At 43.0% G+C, this 16,443-nt stretch overlaps 1 protein-coding gene across 1 annotated transcript in view; it reads left to right on the top strand.

Annotated features, from left to right (window-relative positions):
* Positions 1-16,443, top strand: part of CEP192 (centrosomal protein 192) — a 122,241-nt gene that overhangs the window by 51,885 nt on the left and 53,913 nt on the right. The window contains 4 exon segments of the mRNA XM_021096019.1: positions 6,651-6,996; positions 7,441-7,584; positions 13,596-13,660; positions 14,211-14,420. Coding sequence (XP_020951678.1) covers positions 6,651-6,996; positions 7,441-7,584; positions 13,596-13,660; positions 14,211-14,420 — 765 coding nt within the window.

Genomic DNA, 16,443 nt, shown 5'->3' with positions numbered 1-16,443 from the left:
CACTTGAGAAGAATGTGAATTCTGGTGCTTTTGGATGGAATGTCCTATAAATATCTAAGTCCATCTGGTCTAATGCTTCATTCAGGGCCTGTGTTTCCTTTTTGATTTTCTCTCTGGATGATGTGTCCATTGCTGTAAGTGGGGTGTTAAAGTCCTCCACTGTTACTTTGTTATTGTCAGTTTCTCCTTTTAAGGTTGTTAGCAGTTGCCTTTTATATTGAGGTGCTCCTATGTTGGGTGCATAGATATTTAAAATTGTTATATCTTCTTGGATTGATCCTTTGATCATTATGTAATGTCCTTCCTTGTCTCATATAATATTCTTTATTTTAAGGTCTATTTTGTCTGATATGAGTATTGCTACTCCAGCTTTCTTTTGATTCCCATTGGCATGGAATATTTTCTTCCATCCTCTCACTTTCAATTTGTCTGTGTCCCTAGAAGTGAAGTGGGTCTCTTGAGGACAGCAGATATGTGGGTCTTGTTTTTGTATCCATTCAGCCAGTCTATGTCTTTTGGTTGGGGCACTTAGTCCATTTACAGTTAAAGTGATTATTGATATGTATGTTCTTATTGCCATTTTATTAACTGTTTTGGAGTTGGTTTTCTTGCTCTTTTTTCTTCCCTTCTTCTCCTGTTTTCTCCTCTTGTGGTTTGATCACTATCTTTAGTGTTGTATTTGAGTTGATTTTTCTTATTCGTACGTGTGTCTAGAGTAGATTTTTGGCTTGCAGTTACCCTGAAGTTTTGATATAGGAGTTTATATATATGCGAGATTGTTGTAAGTTGTTGGTCTCTTAATTGCAAGTGCATCTCCAGTGTCCTGCATTTGTAGCCTCCTCTTTTCACGGTTCCTGATTTTGGTAGCATATTTGTGCGTGGATGATTTCATGCGTTTACTGTGTATGGGTCTTTACTGGTGAGCCTGTTATTAGTGCTATTTTTGTTTCTACTTGTGGCCTTTTCTTTTCTGCCTAGAGAAGTTCCTTTAGTATTTGTTGTAAAGCTTGTTTAGTGTTGCTGAATTCTCTTAGCTTTTACTTATCTGTAAAACTTTTTTTTTTTTCTGTTTAGATCTGCACCCACAGCATATGGATGTTCCCAGGCTAGGGGTTGAATCAGAGCTACAGCTGCCAGCCTACACCACAGCCACAGAAATGCCAGATCTGAGCCGAGACTGAGACCTACACCTCACCTTACGGCAACACTGGATTCTTAACCCACTGAGTGAGGCCAGGGATCGAACCCACAACTTCATGTTCCTAGTCAGATTCGTTTCTGCTGTGCCACAATAGGAACTCCTTGTTTATCTGTAAAGCTTTTGATTTCTCTTTCAAATCTGAATGAGAGCCTTGCTGGGTAAAGTAATCTTGGTTGGAGTTTTTTCCTTTCATCACATTAGTATATCATGCCACTCCCATCTGGCCTGCAGAGTTCCTGCTGAAAAATCTGCCAATAACCTTATTAGGGTTCCCCTGTATGTTATTTGTTTATTTCCCTTAGCTGCTTTTAATATTTTGTCTTTGTCTGCAATTTTGGTCAGTCTGATTAATACGTGTCTTGGGGTGTTTTACATGGTACTCATGTGCTTCCTGTATTTGAGTGAGTGGTTCCTCTTCCCTGTTTGGGAAGTTTTTGGCTGTTATCTCTTCAAATATTTTTTCTGTCCCTTTCTCTCTTCTCCTTCTGGCACCCCTATAATATGGATATTGGTGCATTTAACTTTGTCTCAGAGTGTTCTGAGACTCTGTTCATTTCTTTTCAGTCTTTTTTCTCTTTTCTGTTCCCTATCAGTGATTTTCTGTTTCCCTATCAGATTTCCCTAGTCTGTTCTCCACCCCGTTTATTTGTTTTTCTGCCTCCTGTATTCTGCTGTTGGTTGCTTCTAATGAATTTTTTATTTCAGTTATTGTGTTTGCATCTCTACTTGCTTGATTTTTAAATCTTGTATTTCTTTTTAAGTGTTTCCTGTAATTTATCAGTCTTTGCCTCCAGTTTATTTCCAGTGTCTTGCATCATCTTTAGCATCATCAGTCTAAAGTCTTTTTCCTGGAGACTGATTATCTCCAGATCACTTAGTTGTTTTTCTGGTTTTTTTTTTTTCTTGCTCCCTTATATAAGTTATAGTTCTCTGCCTTTTCATTTTTATAGGTTTTTGGTGTGGTTTCCTTTTTGCAGACAACAGAGTTGTAACCTCTCTCACTTCTCATGTCTGCCCCCCTTGTTACTGAAGTTGATACTGGGGCTTGCTGTAGGCTTCCTGATGGGAGGAACTGGTGCCTGCCCACTGGTAGATGGGGCTGATTCTTTTCCCTCTGGTGGGTGGGGCTTTGTCTTTGGGGGAGCTTAGAGGCAGCTGTGTGCCTGGGGGACCTCTAGGCAGTCTGTTTATTGATGGGTGGGGCTGTGATTCCACCTGGATTATTGTTTGGCCTGGGGTTTCTCAGCACTGCCAGGTGGGGCCAGATTTTCCCCAAATGGCCACTTCTAGAGGAACACATGCTGATGAATATTCCCAAGATTTTTGCCTCCAATGTCCTTCCCCCCTAACAAGCCATAGTCACCCCCTGTTTTCCCAGGAGTTCCTCCAAGAACTGCAGTCAGGTCCGACCCAGATTCTTATGGAGCCTCTGCTTTGCCCTGGGACCCAGTGCACGTGAAAGCATGTGTGTGCCTTTCAAGAATGGGGTCTCCATTTCCCCTAGTCCTGTGGAGCTCCTACGCACAGGCCCCACTGGCCTTCAATGCCAGATGCTCCAGGGGCTCTTTCTCCCATTGCCAGATCCCCAGGTGTGGGGACTTAACGTGGGACTCAGAACTCTCACTCCTATAAGTGAGTCTCTGTGATAGTTACTTTCCAGCCTGGAGGCTGACTACCTGGCAGTTATGGGGTTGTGTATATCGTGTAATTGCCCCTCCTACCTCTTGATGTGACCTCCTCTTTGGAGTAGGACATCTTTTTGAAAGTTTCCAGTCTATTAGTTTTAAGGTTTTTCAGCCTTTGTTTGTAATTTTGTTGTTTTTATGAGAGAAAGTAAGATCTAGTCCTTCTTTTCAGCCATCTTAATTCTGTCTCCCTTAAGAGGTATTCGATCTGTAAATTAGCCAGGTTTGGTGGGAGCCTCTAGGCTGTTTGATGATAAATATCCAAGGGCCCTGCGTGTGTAGTCGGGATGAGGGCTGGCCCTGGCTCCCAGTGATTGGTACAGTGCTCAAGAACCATTCATCATAGCTTTGTTACCTGTGGGTCAGTCATAAACCATGTTACAGTAGTGCATGAAATGTCTTACCTTTGCTGTGTTTTAACATCATTCTGTGTGTGTCACCAGAGGTAACAGTATTGTGTCCTTGATCTGGCAAGGTAAGCTGCCCATTTTTTTTACTGAATGGCATTTAAGAACTCAGAAGTACACACTACTGTCTTAAACAGGCTTCTCTCTTTTTAGATATATATTGTTGTATATAAGAAATAGACTTATTTTCCCTAGTGACTAATGACGTGGAGCATCTTTTCATATGTTTAATCAGCCATTTGCGTATCTTCTAAAAAATGTCTCTTAAGTCCTTAATCTATTTTTCAATTTATTTCTTGCTGCCTCTCCCTCCCCAGGTTTCCTCCTTGTCTGCAAGTTCTGACACTGATTTTATTGACTCTAAAATGAATCAATAGTTTCATATTTTTACACTTCTGAGTTCAGCATGTATCTTACAGTTACTGATGTGTCATAGTTGTGCTACATAAAATAATGGCACATCTCAAAGTTCACAGTTAGGTTTTGTGAAGGATGCTGTTTTCTAGTCTCTGGAGGGCCTGCTCCTCTCACTAAGTCATTAGCAGACGTACTTCTCTGCTGTTGTCTGAGCCGATGCCAACACGTCCCCAGGGTGCATCATAGGCTCTTTGTTTCCCTGAGATGCCAGTAAGAGGGTCTCTGATACTTTGCTCGCCTTCTCCTAAAACTGTACCTGCCAAGAGACTTTTGCATTGCTTTTATTTTTTTCCCTCCTCCTCACGTTCCCTAGCTCTCAAGTTTTGCTGAGTTACACTGTCAGAGTGCAGACAAACACGTTTTGTGTTTAGGATTAGAAAGTGTCAGAGCAGCTGCATCCCCTTTTTTAAGCAAACCCTGTGACTCTCAGAACCAGCAAGGGGGCTGCTCTGCTCCCTAGGAGACCGACTCAGACTGGCTCCCCTTCCGTGGGTTAGCTTCTGGCCCCCTCTGTCCTGTCCTCCACCAGGGTTGGTCACAGTCCCACACCTGGTGGCCTTGCCCCTTGTCCCAGACAACACAGAGACCATCCAACTACATTCTTTTTTTTTTTTTTTGGTCTTTTCTAGGGCCACACCCACGGCATATGGAGGTTCCCAGGCTAGGGGTCTCATCGGAGCTGTAGCCACCAGCCTACGCCAGAGCCACAGCAATGCTGGATCTGAGCCGCGTCTGCGACCCACACCACAGCTCGTGGCAACGCTGGATCGTTAACCCACTGAGCAAGGCCAGGGATCGAACCCACAACCTCATGGTTCCTAGTCGGATTCGTTAACTACTGAGCCATGAAGGGAACTCCCCAACTACATTCTTTATTCCAGATTGTTTTCAGATGTTTTATAGAGGAGGGAGATGGTTTCCTACGTCTGGTACTTCTTATTGCTGGTATCCTGTGTAAAAGGAAGTTGTCTAGTTTTACATGATAGTTCCTTGTCTCCTCTGTCTTTTTTATCTATTGGGATAGTCTTTTAAAAAATTTTTTTGGCTGTGCTTTGTAGCATGTAGAAGTTCCCAGGCCAGGGATTGAACCTGAGCCACAGCAGTGACAACACTGAGTCCTTAACTACTAGGCCACCAGGGAATTCTGGGATATTCATATTTTAACTATTGTTTTCGTAAGCTGTCTATGTTAAGGAGATATTTTGATTCTTGTATATTTGATTTATTAAATTTTTTGGCTGGAACATCAGACATGTATCTTCACAGTCCCGGAGGCTGGGAGCTGGGACCCAGGTGCGGGCAGTGCTGCCCCCCACCCTCCCACCACCCCTCCTTGGTTGGCAGACAGCAGCTCTTCCCAGCACGCTCACTCTTGGGGTCTCCCTTTGCTGGTCCTCATACACTTTAGGCTGTAGGGTTTGTGGTAGTTTCTTAGTGCTGCCAGAACAAATTACCACAATGTTGCTAACTTAAGACAATAGAAATTTTATTTCCTCACAGTTTTAGAGGGCAGATGGGGAAATTGAGTTGTTGAAAGGACAAAGCTCCCACCAAAGGCCCAGTCCTGCCTCTGGAAGCTTCTGGGGGTTCTTTTCCTTAGCTCAGGGCAGCATCACTCCAACGTCTGCCCCGTCTTCACATCGTCTGTCCCTCTGAAGTCTTCATCTCCTTTCTCTTACAAGGACATTGCTCACTTAAGGCCCTCTCTAAGTCCAGGATAACTTCATCTTAACATCTGTTTTCTTTTCTTTTCTTTTCTTTTTTTTTTTTTTTTTTTTTGCTTTTTAGGGCTGCACCCAAGGCATATGGAGGTTCCCAGGCTAGGGATCCAATTGGAGCTATAGCTGCTGGCCTACAGCAATGCCATATCCAAGCCGCATCTGCAAACTACACCACAGCTCGTAGCAACACAGGATCCCTAACCCACCGAGCGAGGCCAGGGATTGAACCTGTGTCCTCATGGATGCTAGTCAGACTCATTAATTGCTCAGCCAGGATGGGAACTCCCATCTTAACATTTTTAACTGAATTACATCTGCAAATACCCTGTTTCTGAATAGATCACAATTTACAGGTACCACCTGGGGTTAAGATTTAGATGTATCTTTTTTTTGAAGATAAAATTTGATCTACAGACGTGTTAAGCTTAGAAGATGTTGTTCACTTGAGGGGTATAAAACTATCTATCTCTATTTTCTCCTAGTACTTTTACATTTAAGTCTTTAAATCTTCTGTAGTAATTTGTGGCATTTCCTATTTTACTCCTGTTTAAAGTTATTAATGTTTGTGTTTTCAGTGTCTCTTAATCATATTTCTATAAGTCTGTTCACACTAATGGGTTTCCCATCCTTTCAGAGACTTTCATTGGTAATTAGAAAAGTTAACCTGGCAAGTCTAACATCCTGTAATGTAATGAATATGTTGGACCCACTTTTGGTATCTGAATCTGTTGGTGTATGTTTGCCATGACCACGTTTTCAATTTTGGTTTTGGTATAAATTCCTTACAGTTGGCTCACATACATTCTTGAAGAAAACAGGAGTTCCCATTGTGGCTCAGTAGAAACAAATCTGAGTAGTATCCATGAGGACACAGGTTCAATACCTCGCCTTGCTCAGTGGGTTACAGGACCCTGCGTTGCTATGAGCTGTGGTGTAGGTCACAGATGCAGCTTGGATCCTGTGTTGCTGTGACTGTGGTATAGGCCAGCAGCTATAGCTCCCATTCGACTCCTAGCCTGGGAGCCTCCGTATGCTACAATTGCGGCCCTCAAAAGAAAAAAAACAAAACAAAACAAAAAAAACACTTGTGGAATACAGTGAATACTGTGTAGTCTGTTCCTTTTTAGAATAAATATTTTATTGTCAGCTGTGTAACTTTTTTTTGGAAGGAGTTGTAATAAGCAAAACTTATTGCTGTTCTGTCATTTAATTTTTAAAGGACAGTGGAAGAGAGGTTGTCCTGATGAAGACTCTGAGGGCTACTAATGTTTACTTTCATGACACAAATGCAAGTGAAGGTGATGTTGGCCTGGTGGACCCTGCAAAGCTGGCAGCCGGGTCTCCTCATCAGAATAAGCATTTAGCATCAGCTTCAGAGACAGTGTTGCCTGTGGATGGATTTTTAGACACTGAGACACGTAAAGTGTCCATTCAAAAAAGTGTGGACGTGGCATCTTTGAAGTCTGTTAGTGACAATGGATTTAATTCCACCGATGCTCTTTGGTCACCAACTAGTGCAAGGCACACATGTGAATCTTACGAGTTGGTTGGAAACAGCAAGGACCGTAAGTGGACCTCTTCTTTTTTTAAGTAAAAGTAAAGAAATATGTAATAGTTCTATACGTAAAAAATATATAATAGTTCTATACAGTTTGAAAAGAATACAGTTCCAAGTGGAACCTGCCTAACCTTTCACATTGGAATATTTAAGTGTTCTATGGATTTAAAAAATGATGTTCTTCACAGCTCTAGTGGGATTGTGCCCCAAGTATTAGTCGTCTCTTCCGCCCTCATTCTCTTGTGATGGACTTTTATTGGGATTAAGGGTGGCTTTTCCACTGTCAGAGAGATACTTGCTGTTGGGGAAATGGATTTTCCTTTCTCTAACCAGTTTTGGGAAGATTTCAGGACTGTTGATAATTGAGATAAGTCAATTAAACGAAATTATTTAAGAATATTTTATTTGTTGTATGTGTCATCAGATATCTTTTTTGAATTTTATTTTTTAGAAATGGATCTACCACAGAGCATTGTCTATCAAAATGAAGAGGGCAAATGGGTCACTGATCTTGCTTATTACACATCCTTCAATAAAGAACAGGATTTAAATGTGTCACTAAGCAAGGAGCTCAGTGAAGACTTCAGATCTGGCTGTAAGTGTGTTGAGAACCACTGCACTGAGCCATGTTAACGGTTGCTGATGTTGCCGAGGTCATCAGATGCCTGGTGCATGTTCTTAGCTCCTCACTTGTCTTTATAGGAACAGAGACGCATGGGGGTCACCGCTGGCCTCCATGAGTGGCTTAGGTCCCTGCAAAGCGGGGGTGGGGTGGGGGGGTGGCCACTGTGCAGCCCCTCGGCCTTTACTTTCTTGCTTTCTAAATTGTCTTGAACAAAAGAACTATTTTGTTAAATAAGAGACTACAAAGCTGATCTTTTTTTTTTTTTTTTTTTTTGCTTTTTAGGTCTGCATCTGCAGCGTATGGAGATTCCCAGGCTAAGGGTCTAATTGGAACTACAGCTGCTGGCCACAGCCACGCCAGATCTGAGCTGTGTCTGTGACCTGCACCACAGCTCACGGCAGTGCCAGATCCTTAACCTACTGAGTGAGGCCAGGGTTTGAATCCACAACCTCATAGTTCCTAGTTGGATCATTTCCACTGTGCCACGATGGGAACTCCAAGTCGATCCATTTTAGAGTAAAAGTGGAGCAATATGGAAATGGAAGAAAAGGGACGAAAGAGATAAATGGAATCTCAGATGGGGAGATTGTTAGGAATATCCGTTGGGTTTGTCAGCAGAGCATCTGACAGTGAAAGGAAAGCTTTGCAGAGTGCATGGCGCTATGAGCCTTGGCCCATGGCTGTGTTGATGTGCCGCTGAGGCTTCCAAGTGGGATGAGGAGAGCAGATGTGCATAAGCCCAGGCTTGTTTCCATTGGGCTCAGAAAGGTGCCCTGGTAAGATGTGACTGTAACAGCTGCTTGTACTAAGCTGCCCCCGCCAGGGTCCAGTGAGGCAGTACAGAGATGGACAAGGCACGCTTTCAGCTGGTAGCAAACTGTCCACCAGCAGAGAGAACACTGGACAGTCTGCAGCCTTTGGGGTCCAGATGAGGGAAATCTTGGTGTGAGTAGGTAACAGGAGGAGTTGGCTCTTGACATAGAGTCTCAGCAGGTAAATTCGGGGGCATGAGAAATTCCAGATGGATAGAAAGCCCAGGGAAAGAGAAGGAGATGGGAAAGCCAAGGCATGTTTTAAGAATGGTAGGTACCCAGTGTGGCTGGTACCAGTTCCTGGCATGATGCGGGGAGGGGAGTGGCAGAGCAGTGGCCCTGCAGCAGCCAGGCCTGTCTGGTCAGCACTTGGGACTGCTGGAGACCTCCTTGTCCTCCTGGAGGCAGTTGAGTCTTCTGGCAGCAATGGACGGTTCCCTAGGATTTTGTAGAAGTCTAGTGATTACCTTGAGAGTGAGAAGTAGCTCATGAAAGACATGGAAATAGGATGTTAGGCTTTGGTGACTGGATTTTAGAGGATAGGAAAGATGAGAAAAGATGGAGGTTTGTGGTCTGAGTTATTTTGGGGAAATGGCAGTACCATTAACTGAGATGAGAAAAAGCAAAAGAAAAGAAATTAAAGGATTTTGGATAATTGTGGCTTGAGGTGGGGGTATTCGGTAGTTGAAAATAGGAGTTGGAAATTGGAGGTTAAGGTATAGTTAGAGCTTGCTCAGTCCTATCTTGATTTACAGTGGACACACACTGGACACTGGATATGGACTTTGTCACTGGGAAGTCATTAGTCATGGAATTTCATGTGCTGCTGGTGGGAATGTGAATTGATACAACCTTAGGGAACTTGCTGGGCAGTATCTCATGAACTTTATGAACTTCATACTTTGTGACCCAGTAATGCTACACCTGAGTATGTAGACCCAGTGTTGAGGATGTGCATATTGACCAAAAGACCTTCATTACAGTGTCTATAGCAGCACTATAGTGTCAGTCCCAAACTAGAAACTCCCAATTCCTGTTGACCTTGGACTGGCTTGTTTTTATTCCCACTCTGAAATGCTGTGTGGCAATGAGAATGATGTCTAGCTACTGGCTGCAACGTGGATGAATTTCACAAATATGTTGAATGGCATAAGGAATAAGGCTAACTAAGAACACATGTTTTATATGTAGTCAGCTCTGCAAAGGAGGTTAGGGTGGTGGCTCCCCTGGGTGGGTGTGCAGTGACGGGAAGGAAGCTCCGGGTCTTGTGGGTACCAGGGTGTTTTGTTTTTGATCTGGCAACACAGATGTGTTCAGCTTGTGAAAATCCATTGAGTTATACACTTAAATACACTCTACAGTAATAAAATGTTAGTCGTTATAATAACTACAGTGATACAATAATACACATTTTGTGTATATATTACACTTTGGTAAAAAGGTTTTAAAAATTAATGATCAAGCTGAGAAAAGATAGTTGCATTTCGTAGTACAGATTGAGGCTTAATTCCCAGTATATAAATAGTTTTTTGTGTGTGTGTTTTTGTCTTTTTAGGGCTGCACCCACAACATATGGATATTCCCAGGCTAGGGGTCCAGTTGGAGCTGTAGCTGCCAGCCTACACCAGAGCCACAGCAATGCAGGATCTGAGCCACATCTGCGACCTACACCACAGCTCACAGCAACGCTGGATCCTTAACCCACTGATCGAGGCCAGGGATGCTAGTCAGGTTCACTAACCACGAGCCACGACAGGAACTCCTATAAGTAGTTTTAATAAGCAGTAAGAAGATGATCAACTACTCAGTACTGAATTGGGCAAAGGATGTAAACCATGTATAGAAAAAGAAATAAAAGATCAGTTCCCTAGGAATAGTTCTGCAGCTCCTCCTATGCGGACGTATGGCATCTCTGTGCACATTGCTTATCATACAGTAGATTGGAAGCAAGGTAGGTGTACAAATGGGGAGCTGGTTAAATAAGACACAGCCACACAAGGAAATACTCTGCGGCCATGAAAAAGAGAAAAGGAGCTTTTTAGTTCTGATAAGGGAGTGGTCACCAAAAAAATTATTGAAAATTTAAGACATAGAAGAGCACATGCAGGAGTTCCTGTAATGGCACAGTGGAAACAAATCCGACTAGGAACCACGAGATTGCAGGTTCAACCCCTGGCCTCACTCAGTGGGTTAAGAATCCCGCGTTGCCGTGAGCTGTAGTGTAAGTCGCAGACGCAGCTAGGATCTGGCATGGCTGTGGTGTAGGCTGGCAGCAGCTCCGATTTGGTCCCTAGCCTGGGAACCTCCACCTGCCTTGGGTGTGGCCCTTAAAAAGCAAAAAAAAAAAAAAAAAAAAGCACATGGAATGTTCTGCATAGACGTTGGGAGAAGAGAGGAAGGCACACATATTTTTAAATACATATAGGGGAAAGGTTTTTCAAAAAGAAACTTTACAGGCATCCCTAGCTACTTGAACTAAAAAACTGGGTGAGTTCAAACAGTGTGGGAATTTAGGCACCACGTGGGAGGGGACAGTGATGAGGGGAGCCTTCCATATGTCATATTCCCTATTATATCATTCAGTTAGCTTCCAAAACTCTTTATTGAAGCATAATACACATTACCTTCTGCAATTTGAACCATATGGACCTGTTACTATTAAAGGAAAAAAATAAAATAGTTCCCATCGTGGCTCAGTGGTTAACAAATCCGACTAGGAACCATGAGGTTGCGGGTTCAATCCCTGGCCTTGCTCGGTGGGTTGGGGATCAGGTGTTGCCGTGAGCTGTGGGGTGTAGGTTGCAGGTCGTGTGCTGTGGCTCTGGTGTAGGCCAGCAGCTACAGCCCCAATTAGACCCATAGCCTGGGAACCTCCATATGACTCAGGAGCAGCCCTAGAAAAGGCAAAAAGACAAATAAATAAATAAAATAAATAAAATAGATAATGGAGGGATTTCATGAGACCATGCTTGTCTCACGAATGAGCAGTGCCAGGTAGGAAAGGATGACTAGCATGGGTGGAGAGGAAATAGAGAAAATGACTACAAAAATCATGGAAAAGTTTGATGGAGCGAAGAAATGATGAACTGAGTTAACGGGGAATCAGGCTGGGGGAGGCTTCATATAGGAAGGAGAAGGGAATTTTGAAAATGTAAAGAGAGATATTCAGAACAGGAAGATTGGACCAAGGGTATAATTGTATAATATCAAGGTAGTTTTTTTTTTTTTTTTTTTTTTTTTTGTCTTTTTTTTTTGGTCTTTTTTGCTATTTCTTTGGGCCGCTCCCGCGGCATATGGAGGTTCCCAGGCTATGGGTCTAATCAGAGCTGCAGCCCCTGGCCTACGCCAGAGCCACAGCAACACAGGATCCGAGCCGTGTCTGCAACCTACACCACAGCTCACGGCAATGCCGGATCGTTAACCCACTGAGCAAGGGCAGGGATCGAACCCGCGACCTCATGGTTCCTAGTCGGATCCATTAACCACTGCACCACGACGGGAACTCCTCAAGGTAGTTTTAAATGAAAATTTACTTAACTATTTCTCCTCAAACATTTTTTAAAAATTAAAAAAGGAGTTCCCTTGTGTCCCAGCAGTTTAAGGCTCCAGCATTGTCACTGAAATGCCTCTGATCGATGCTGTGGTGCCACTTCTGTCCCTGGCCCAGGAACTGCCACATGCTGTGGGCATGGCCAAAGAAAAATTAACAGCTGTGGCATTTGAAAGGACTAATGCTTAAATCTGGCAAAGAATTAGGCATAGGATCTTATGAGAAATGAAGTTCTACTTTTTTATAATCTGAGTGATTTCTGACGAGCATATGTGGTTGCTGTAGAGTTCCTTAATCATGTCTTAAAAATTCAGAGATAAAGTACTCAGGAGTATACTAAAAAAGAGTTTGGAGCTGTTTACATAATGACTTTAAAAATATGTTAGGAGTTCCTGTTATGGCTCAGTGGTTAACGAATCCAAGACTAGGAATCATGCGTTGTGGGTTTGATCCCTGGCGTCGCTCAGTGGGTTAAGGATCCAGTGTTGCTGTGAGCTGTGGTGTAGGTCGAAGATGTGGCTGTAATCCAGCATTGCTATGGCTGTGGTGTAGGCCAGCAGCTACAGCTCCGATTAGAACCCTAGCCTCGGAAATTCCATATGCCTTGGGTGTGGCCCTAGAAAAAGACAAAAAAAAAAAAAACAACCCACAAAAGATATGTTAACTCATTAAAGTAAGTTTTTCTGGGTTATCTTCTTGGCTGATTCATGCATACCTACCTGCCTTCCAGGGCCACCCCATAGGCTGATTTGTTATTTTCTCTTCTTCTGGCTATTAGATTTGGTTGGTTGATTCTTTACATTTTAGAGCACTGGTGTTTTGGTTTGGGGTTTGTTTGTTTGCTTTTTAGGGCTGTGATGCAGCATACGGAAGTTCCCAGGCTAGGGGTTGAATTGGCGCTGCAGCTGCCAGCCTCCATATACCACAGCCACAGCAGCACTGGATATGAGACCTACACTGTATCTTGGGGCAATGTCCGATCCTTAACCCACTGAGTGAGACTAGGGATCGAACCCGGATCCTCATGGACACTAGTTGGGTTCTTAACCTGCTGAGTCACAATGGGAAATCCTAATTTGAATCTTTTAAAAATAAGAAACTTACATGTTAAGCCCATTTAATAAGTTAGGGCAGATTAGCACTTGGTGAAATCAGTTAGGTTACCAAGAGTGTCAGAAGGACAGACTCTTGTGTTTTTGTTTTGTTTTGTTTTGTTTTTGCTTTTTTAGAGCTACACCCAAGGCATATGAAAGTTCCCAGGCTAGGAGTTAAGTGGGAGCTGCAACTGCTGGCCTCCACCACAGCCACAGCAATGCAGGATCCAAGACTCATCTGAGACCTACACCACAGCTCAGAACAATGCCAGATCCTTTAACCCACTAAGTGAGGCCAGGGATCAAACCCGAGTCTTCATGGGTACTATTCGGATTCATTTCCAATGAGCCACAACAGGAACTCCTCTGTGTGTTTAATACAGATGTAGCAATTGTGTGACAGAAGCTTTCACATCGTTTTTTCAATTGTATTGCTTCAATATTTCCTTTTCCTAAGTTATATTTCTACACTAGTATTGAATTAGATATTAGTATAATATAAAATTACATAAACTTTTTTTTCAGCTGACGCATTGGATTTGATTGCACATGATGAAGAAGAATTTAATAAAGAGCACCAATTTATGCAGGTTTGTATTTTATTGACATTAATCAAAACTTAGGATTTTTTTGCATTTAAATGTAGACAAATGTTCATTTCTTTCTGAATAGATATTTAGTGAGTGTTGGTATTTTTTGTGTTCAGACAATTTCTGCCTTTTCCTTCTTACTCTAAATTATTAATTGAAGAATAGCTGGTATACTGAAATAATGTTCAGTTCACCTAAAATTGCCTTAATAGACTTCAAAGATATTTCCATTGGTTTTAGCCATGTCTTCAAATGAGGTAATGCTATTCGTTTTTATTGAAGATGTACTTCTTTCTAAAGATTTATATTAATGACAGCATTTGACTAAGCAATATATTAAAACAATGCATATTATAACTCCAGTGTTAAAAATTAATATCTCTCCTGGACTTCATTACGTTTGTTAACTGCTTAAGCTTGAATCTGTCCAAATTTTAAAAAAAATTAAATATGTAAATTTTCCTAGTTAAACTTTTATTTCTATGTGTGTTAGGACAGCAGAAGGAAAGCTTGCTAGAGAAGTGAACTGAAACGATACCTTTTTTTATAGGGCGAAAGTGTGGGTGTCCAGAACACCTCAGAGGCCTTGGGGGATACTTCCTGGGGGGCTTCAGCCAATTACAGTCTGTTGAGGAGGTCACTTAGCACGTCTGATTTGGACAGAGATGACGCCAGTTACCGACGTCTGTCTTTGGGAGAATTCTTTGCTCAAAGGTCTGAAGCTCTTGGTTGCCTTGGTGGAGGTTACAATGTGAAAAGAGTGAGTATGGGGTGTGCATCCCTTGAGTTTCGAAGGTTATGAAGGTGTCTTTGGAGTGCGGTACCTGGGGGATGTGGTCGGGTATTGGTAGAGCCTTGTTTGTACAGTCGGCCATTTCCTGACTGCGGTCCTCGCTCTACCTTTGAGCGGTTCTGTGCCATTGAGCAGTGTACTGACTCCTCTGTGCCTTCATTTCCCCATTTCTCGAATGAAATACTGTTCTGTAAGGTCTTGGGATTGATGTGATGGTGTACGGAGAGCGGGTGGCACAGCAACCATGCTTCCAGGGTCCTGCCCCTCTCAATTGCTATTTTGTTAGGGTTTTTTTGTTTGTTTGTTTCTTTTTTTATTACTCAGTTACATTTATAGTTGTACAGTGATCATCAAAACCAAATTTTATGGCATTTCCATCCCAAAGCCCCAGCACATCTCCCCACCTCCCAACCTGTCTCATTTGGAAACCAGTTTTTCAAAGTCTCTGAGTCAGTATCAGTCCTGCAAAGTTCGTTGTGTCCTTTTTTCAGATTTCACATGTAAGTGATAGCATTTGATGTTAGTGTCTCATTGTCTGACTTCGCTTAGCATGATAATTTCTAGGTCCATCCATGTTGCTAAAAATGCCATTTCTTCTTTCCCTTTAATGGCTGTGTATATATATCTCATCTTCTTTATCCACTCATCTGTCAATGGACATTTAGGTTGTTTCCATGTCTTGGCTATTGAAAATAGTGCTGCAGTGAACATCGGAGTACATGTGTCTTTTCGAGTCATGGTTTTCTCTGGATTGATGCCCAGGAGTGGGATTGCTGGGTCAAATGGTAGTTCTATTTTTAGTTTTCTGAGGAATCTCCATACTGTTTTCCACAGTGGTTGCACCAATTTACAATCCTACCAGCAGTACAATAGGGTTCCTTTTTCTCCACACCCTCTCCAGCACTTACTGTTTGTAGACTCTTGGATGATGGCCATTCTGGCTGGTGTAACATGGTACCTCTTAGTGATTCTGATTTGCATTTCTCTAATAATGAGTGATGTTGAATATCTTTTCATGTGTTTTTTTGCCTATCTGTATGTCTTCTTTGGAGAATTGTCTGTTTAGATCTTCTGTCCATTTTTTGATGTGGTTGTTTTGGTTTTTTTTTTGGTATTGAGGTATTAGAGATTAATCCCTTGTCAGTTGTTTCATTTGCAAACATTTTCTCCCATTCTGTGGGTTGTCCTTTTATTTTGTTTAGGGATTCCTTTGCTGTGCAGAAACTTAAGTTTAATTAAGTCCCGTTTGTTTACTTTTGTTTCTGTTGTCATTACTCTATGAGGTGGATCTGAGAAGATGTTGCTGTGGTTTATATCGGAGAGTATTTGGCCTGTGTTTTCCTCTAAGAGTTTTATAGTATCTGGTTGCTGTTTTGTTGGTTGCTGTTGTGTCATTGCTTGTGGGAAGAACTCAAAGTTTCACTGTTTAAGCCCTGGTCTAAAGACAGTACATATAAAAGTGTTCAATGCAAGTGGTAGTGCTGGTTGTAGCTGCTTGGGCTAGTGGTAGCTGCTTGGGCTGGGGGGGGTCAGGGCGGGGTCTGAGGAGGTGCTGGATGGGCCCCAGGGTGGGGACAGTGGGGGGAGGCCTGGAGGCAGGGCTGGGGCGGCCTGTGGAGAAGCAGGGAGTAGCTGGCAGCTCCTGTGAGGGGCGGAGGGCTTGATGATAGAAGATGAGGGTAAGGTCCCAGGGCTGGGGTTCATCTCTGGCAACCGGGGAGAAGTGATTGGAGCAGATGGCGACGCCAGCCTGTCTCCAGGTGTGACAGGAACCTCGGTGGAGAAGGCCCAGGCCCTGGAGGAGAAGCAGGCAGAGGCTGAGCACAGGAGACACGTGCAGGCAGGGGTCGAATGGCAGGACGGGAACAGGAAAAGTCTAACTTGAGGGTTTCCTAGAGGTCCGGTCTGTGTGCCTATCAGTGAGTCCCTGGAGGGACATGATGCTCTCGGAGGGGTGTGCATGCAAACTGGGTCTCACTCCAGGTGGGAT

Source organism: Sus scrofa, chromosome 6, assembly GCF_000003025.6.
Source record: "Sus scrofa isolate TJ Tabasco breed Duroc chromosome 6, Sscrofa11.1, whole genome shotgun sequence".
Taxonomy (NCBI): Eukaryota; Metazoa; Chordata; class Mammalia; order Artiodactyla; family Suidae; genus Sus; species Sus scrofa.
This window is presented reverse-complemented; position numbering and strand designations above follow the sequence as displayed.